Source organism: Oculina patagonica, chromosome 12, assembly GCF_052425735.1.
Source record: "Oculina patagonica isolate OP01 chromosome 12, crgOcupat, whole genome shotgun sequence".
Classification (NCBI taxonomy): Eukaryota; Metazoa; Cnidaria; class Anthozoa; order Scleractinia; family Oculinidae; genus Oculina; species Oculina patagonica.
The window spans coordinates 23105563-23112707 of record NC_135769.1 but is presented as its reverse complement, the minus strand read 5'-3'; the positions used below and the strand labels follow the sequence as shown (position 1 = coordinate 23112707).

At 40.6% G+C, this 7145-nt stretch overlaps 2 protein-coding genes across 2 annotated transcripts in view; one reads left to right on the top strand and one right to left on the bottom strand.

Annotated features, from left to right (window-relative positions):
- The window catches only part of LOC144632334 (uncharacterized), a 229078-nt gene that overhangs the window by 46628 nt on the left and 175305 nt on the right, over positions 1-7145 (top strand). The gene's annotated exons all lie outside the window — the stretch shown is intronic.
- Positions 4174-6559, bottom strand: LOC144631968 (actin-15B-like). Its single transcript, XM_078490556.1, has 3 exons — positions 6255-6559; positions 6071-6181; positions 4174-5083 (listed from the first exon to the last, which is right to left on the bottom strand). Exons 1-3 carry the CDS (start codon positions 6507-6509, stop codon positions 4319-4321), a joined length of 1131 nt encoding a protein of 376 aa, XP_078346682.1. The 5' UTR covers positions 6510-6559; the 3' UTR covers positions 4174-4318.

Below are 7145 nucleotides of genomic sequence, written 5' to 3'. Positions count from 1 at the left end.
CAGAAATAAAAACAGGATTTAGGAAAATTAAAACAACACAGTTACTGCACGTATAGTGCGTTTGAGCCTTGATTTTTCATGCACTGGGATTTAACAAAAATTTCACTGCTGGGACTGGGATTTGAGCAAAAAATAGGCTGGGAAATGGGATTTAGGCAAAATTTTGGCTGGAAAATGGGATTTAGAACCCCCCCCCCTTCAGGACCCTCTTGTATAGAGCTTCAGCGCCGACGAACGAGTCTTTCTGACCATAGCTAGTAGCTAGGTTCTGATCCATATTATACGACGTCCCCCAATGTCTTGGATGCCCAACGATGGAGGGAAACGCTGTACGAGGAGCATCGTCTCCGGCAAAACCGGCCTTGCACATACCGGAGCCATTATCCACAACCAAGGCAGGAACGTCGCCATCGGCCATTTTACTGCAATTTGTTACAGAGCGTGAATTCAACTCTAATTCAAAATTCCACCTTGTGCATAAAATCCAAGTGTGCGAGGTTTTGACGGTTTGAGGTCCCTTATTACTGTATACCACCAACTCCCTCTGTGATTGGCTGGTTTGGATCGTGTGATATGATGATTCAATGACGACCTGGCTTATTATTATTCATGTCCGTCTGGTTGCGATGCGTTCTATTTATTCCATCAACTAGCGACGGTGTAATTTGACAGTGTAATTTGGCTTACAATTTCATTACATCGCTTGAAGTTAGTGAAACTCTCGCTTCCCGTACCTTTTTCTTCCGCTTCCCGCCACTTTCCGTAGTGTTTCTCTCCTCTTTGTCTAACTTCCTTTCAAAATATAGCAAAATGCTGCGACAATTTTCAATTTATCCCTGTTCCCGCCACCTCGAGAATCTCGCTTCCTGCGCTTTCTTCTCCCGCCTCTCACCCAGTTTTTCCCGCGCTCCCGACCGCCCTTCTGTCCTCCTCCACTTTACTCCTTATGAGTATAAAGGAGTACCAAACTGCCCTGTCAAAAACGCTGGGGAGTATCCCCAGGGGTACTCCAGGATCCAAGTGACGGGGATGTGCGAAGGATTTTTTTGGGGTCGAAATTTTCGATTCCGGGATTTTTTTGGGTAGGAGAATTTGGCAGGGATTTTTTTTGGGTGACTTGATTTAAATAGTGGATTTTTTTTGGGTATTAAAATCAAACTAAAGTGCCTTGGCGCGGCCTTGAAAATTTAGGGGTAATTTGACTAGGGATTTTTTTGGGCGTTTTTTTTTTGGTCCAGGGATTTTTTTGGGTAATGTTGGGAGACTTAGGGATTTTTTTGGGTCGTGAGTTTTGCCTCCATTCGATCATCCCCGTCACTTTGATCCCGGAGTACCTAGGGCTTTCCACAAGTTGCTCGAGATTTCCCGAAAAGTTGCCCGTAATTTCTCAAAAAGTTGCTCAAAAGTTGCTCCAAAAAATTCAAAACGCTGCTTCTAATCAAGAGAATTTCCAAAATATATGCTAATTTCCTTTTGAGGGCTAGATTTCTAAGCCGTTTTCTGCAATTTTACAGCAAAAGAACTATCTAAATAACATATTAAGGCGAAAAATTTTTTAAATAACAAGGTTTTCTTTAATTGAGGAAAATCGTGAAGATATCGATGACGTCATGTTTCCTGACAAGTTTTGTAATGTTTTAATGCAGAATGAGTCGAAAGTTGAAACGTCTTCAGATGTTCCTCGAAAATCTTCGGCAAACTTCGTAAATCTTCGGAAACGTTCGTATGGCCTTTGAACAACACTCGGATAATCTTCGGAGATCTTCGGTCTGGAAATTGCTCAAAATGCAACAAGTTGCTCGAGAGGAAAAAAGTTGCTTGAAGGGGAAAAAAGTTGCTCGAAATATGAAAAGTTGCCAAAAAGTTGCCGAGCAACTTGTGGAAAGCCCTAGGAGTACCCCCCTGGGGGAGTATCCTGTGATGGACTAACATTCCAATCAGGAGGAGAAGCAGATAAATAATACAGTCCCACCTCTATTAAGCGGCCACCCTCGGGACTTTGGAAAGAAGCCGCTTAATAGAGGTACAATATAAATTGGATAGGAATGGCAGTAAACATGATTTTATCGACTCTATATATCAAAATGCTTTTAAAAAGCGAACATATACTAGGAAGATAAATCCAAAATTCATTGTAACAAAACATCAAGTGCATTTCCAGCCCATGCATAGTTCTAGCTCTAACACAAGTACAAAGGACACGTAGTTGAAATGTATATTTAGTATTTCTTCGGGTTGATAATGTACATAAAAATATGCAAAACTTCGTCGACTAGTTTCTTTTTTTTCTTTTTTATTTTTTTTTATTTTTTTTTTTTTATTAATGCTTACAACAATACAATACACACAAGGAAGGAAAAAATTTACAAGGTAATAAAGAAAAGAAACAAAACGAAACGATGTATTACAAATCGACTAGTTTCTTAGGCCTTTTTGCATCAACAGTTAGTATTTTACCAGTTATCACCCTTTACGGGGTTTTATATCATCTGTCTCCATTTCGGAAAGATATATTTTTTGGAAATATAATTTGCTGGCCGCTTAATGAAGGTAAAAAACCACATAAATAGTACACTTTCGACAGCAAAAAGGTGGCCGCGGCCGCTTAATAGAGGTGGCCGTTGAATAAAGGTATCAAATACAGCAGCTTACTGACAAATAAATCGGGACTTTGGAATGTGGCCGCTTAATGGAGGGTGGCCGCTTAATAGAGGTCGGACTGTAATACTTCTGCTTCATGCTATGAAAACACAAGCTAGTAAAGCTCTGTTCTGACCAGTCATGCTGGGCATGCTGGGCATGATCAACAATGTGTGTTAGTGAAATTGACGTGCCATGTGTATGACTCACTATCAATAAACGGCAAGTTTAAGGTCGTGTTTCTTTGGACCCTTAAGGTGGATTTCCATTGTCGCGTAACTTTTTACGTGCGTGAAAAAATTTAGAGACAATGTATGAACGACTTGCATACACGTTTAAGCAAGTCGTTCATACATCGTCTTTAAATTTTTTCCCGCACGTTAAAAATTACGCAACAGTGGAAATCCAGGGCCGGTTTACATGGTACGACTTTCTTGCATGCGGCAAGCTTACGACAGGCCTACGACTCGACTTAGGACCCATTTACACGGGCTCGCGTATGTTGTAAGGATGTGATAGGTTGATTTACACGTCTCGATTCGTGTTGTAGTCATGGCACAAGCGTGTCGCATGCGATAATCGAAGGCAAAATCGTACCGTCTAATTCGCCCCTTTGAGTCTCCAGTTATTATTGTTCAACTTAAACAAGTTCAACCGTCTAAAATTCTCATCGGCTTTCAGCATTCAGTTACTAAGCAATTCGACTTCTGAGCAAACCTCTGAGCAGGGATGTGTTTACTTTTTCCGTCATCCGCGTTTTTAAAGAGACTGTGTCACGGCTGAGTTTAGTCCATTTTATTAAAATTTGCCAAATACTCGCTATGAAACTTAAAATCCTTATTATTGATCTTTATTATTTATTACCGAGCTTAAAATTTACCATCTTTATTATTTACTACAAAACTTGATGAATTCGGCATTGCTGATCCTAGCAGTATGCAGGACGCGTGTCACATATCAACCTAGTAAAATGGCCCAGCTCACAACGAGTCTCTCGTAGCTCAGTCGGTTAGAGCGCCCAACCCGGGTATCTGGGAGGCCATGGGTTCAATTCCCGTCGGGGACTCAGAATTTTTCTTTGTCCCATGCTCGTGTCATGTAGAACATCTTATCTTTATAATTTATTACCGAGCTTAAAATTTACCATCTTTATTATTTACTAAAGGAAAATAACTTTGAAGACTGTTTTGCCTAACAGTTTTTTCAAAAAAATTCATATCGAAATCTGCTTTACACTTCTACAATTTTTGTCCATTCGTACGGCGATCTTTTGTGTTTGCTGTGTTATTGTATATGTTCCTTCACTCTTTTAAGTGTTTTTTTGAATTTCACTCAATTTGATGTACATTTTTTTGTCAATACATTTGGCTAAAATCCGTGACACAGTTCTATCAAGAAGCCCATAGTGCATTTCTAGTAATGGGATAGTCCGTTAACTGAAATCGAAAAATGCGAACCAACATCAGTTATTTCAGAGAAATTTATTTTCTTGTAAACAAATTATTACAGAATTATTAGTAAAGTATCAGAAAAAGTACTTCAGACATCAATGCCGTCAATTCTCTTTTGCCTTATTCATATCAGTCGTACAAAATGTTCCTTCGAAAAACGACAAGATCGTATCGTGTCCATGTAAAATTCTATTTGTTTCCGTGATTGATTTCAAATGCTGGAGTTTTTAAAAGCATTTTCGGTGAACGATTGAGGGGCCAGATTCGTCATATTCTTGCTTGGAAATCCACATCTGTTGGAAGGTGGACAGCGAGGCCAAGATCGATCCTCCAATCCATACAGAGTATTTACGCTCAGGAGGAGCAATGATCTTGATCTTCATCGTGGGTGGAGCGAGAGCAGTGATTTCTTTCTGCATTCTGTCAGCGATTCCTGGGAACATGGTGGAGCCACCAGACAACACTGTGTTGGCGTACAAGTCCTTACGGATATCCACGTCGCACTTCATGATGGAATTGTAACTGGTCTCGTGTATGCCAGCAGATTCCATTCCAAGGAAAGCAGGCTGGAACATGGCCTCGGGTGCACGGAATCTCTCGTTGCCAATGGTGATGACTTGACCGTCGGGAAGCTCGTAACTCTTCTCCAAGCTGGAGCTTGAGGCAGCCGTCTGCATTTCTTGCTCGAAGTCAAGGGCCACATAGCACAGCTTCTCTTTGATGTCACGTACGATCTCGCGCTCGGCTGTTGTGGTGAAGGAGTAGCCACGCTCTGTCAGGATCTTCATTAGATAGTCTGTCAAGTCCCTGCCGGCCAAATCGAGACGAAGGATGGCATGGGGAAGAGCGTAACCCTCGTAGATGGGAACTGTGTGACTGACACCATCACCGCTGTCAAAAACGATACCAGTTGTACGACCAGAGGCGTAGAGAGACAACACAGCCTGGATAGCGACATACATTGCTGGGGAGTTGAAGGTCTCGAACATAATCTGTACAAAAAAAGAAATGCTTTTTAACGAAAGTCCACATTTTCCAAATAAATAGAAAAGTCAAAGAACCCTGTGATATCTGTCTGTAACTATCCTTTGCTGTGAAAATAAATTTTATTTTAATACGCGGTAGAATAAGCCAATTAATATTCTTAATTGTCGGTCCAATATTTGCTAAGCATTGGACCATTACGATGTGTTGGTATTTCGAACTTTCCTAGATTTCAAAAAACTTTCAAGTCTTTCAACTCCATGGAACTTTTAATGCTTTTGAAAATAGTTCACCAAAAGACAGTCAAAAGGGTCATTATGACGAAATACAAGAAAATTTGAAGTTTCGCTCCAATCTCGGGATTCTCGATATTTAGACAGACGCTCTTAATAAAAGCAAACACAACGTATGTTAGAATTCAAATCTCTGGTATAATAGGTGTCTCTGTTTGTCCAGGCAAATAAAAGAATCAGTCAACTGTATAACACTCATTCTGACCAATCGGCGCTTTGCATTGCCTTATAAGGACATAAAACTGGTGCAAGTATATTAAACTCGTTAATTTCAAAGCTTCGTTTGGCGTTTGCGTCTAATAAGTTTACATTTGTAAATCCAGTCTACAAATTGAAATGCTATATTATAAAAAACTAACCCCAAACATTTTGACATTTTTTTACCTAAGGTAGGTGACGGTTTGTTGTTCTGTCACTTAGTAATTTATCCAGCGCAAAATGTATATGGTAATTTGGGTTTTTATAAAAATAAACAGCAACTTGTAGAATTGTTTTCACCGATCTATGCAAAATAATTTCGTGTTTTTATGGTCACGAAAACGCATGTAAAGTGCAAAAGTATTCAGTGATTTAATCTTGTAAACCGGAGAGTGAATTTTATATTGACTACGCCCTAATTGTTTTGAAACCTCGTTGTAATTATTGTTGTGTTCTATTCGCTAGCAAAATGGTCAATCAGTGAACTGAGCAAAGCGTACATACCTGAGTCATCTTTTCTCTGTTAGCTTTTGGGTTTAGAGGAGCTTCTGTCAGCAGAACTGGGTGTTCCTCTGGCGCTACACGCAGCTCGTTGTAGAAAGTGTGATGCCAGATCTAAAATTAAAAAAAATTTGCGCTATAATTAAGTTCTAAAAATTTCATATTTTCGATAGAAATTGCAACTTACCTTCTCCATGTCATCCCAGTTGGTGACGATGCCGTGTTCGATGGGATATTTCAGAGTCAAAATACCTCGCTTGCTCTGAGCTTCATCGCCGACGTACGAGTCTTTCTGACCCATACCAACCATCACACCCTGATGTCTTGGGCGACCAACGATCGAGGGAAACACTGCACGAGGAGCATCGTCTCCGGCAAAACCGGCCTTGCACATACCGGAGCCATTGTCCACAACCAAAGCAGCGACGTCGTCATCGGCCATTATACTGAGTTTTGTTACAGAGCGTAAATCAAACTATAAAGTCAAAATCCCGCCTTGTGCAGATCCAAGTGTGTGAGGTTTTGGCGGTTTGAGGTCGGTTATTATACCACCAACGCCCTCTGTGATTGGCTAGTTTGGGTCGTGTGACAAGATGACTCAATCACGACCTGAGTAATTATTATTCATGTTGGCGTGGCTTTCAAATGACTTTGCGCCGATTATTACTTTCCTTGTTTGGTTTGTTTTTAGCTTGGCGACTTACGACACATTCTTTATTATCGATCAACTGAGCGAAGGTGTAATTTTGTCGTCTGCATCAGGCGCGTTTACCAATTCGTGATAATTTGGCCTTCTTCTATTGCTTGTAGCCCTCAGTGATTATTTTGATGGCGTTCGACGGAAAGCTTCACTAATCCCTAATTATACAAGGCTTGTACACAGTCGGCTTGTTCACTAAAGGCTGGTTCTCATATGATCGCCCCGATCGTCTCTGTCGCTTCTGTCGTTTGCAAAGTCTGAGGTGATTGGAGCAAGCAAACTTTTTGAAGCGACAGAAGCGACAGAGACGATCGGGACGATCATATGAGAACCAGGCTTAAGGATAGCGAATAGACAAAAGGATTATTCTAAAAGCTC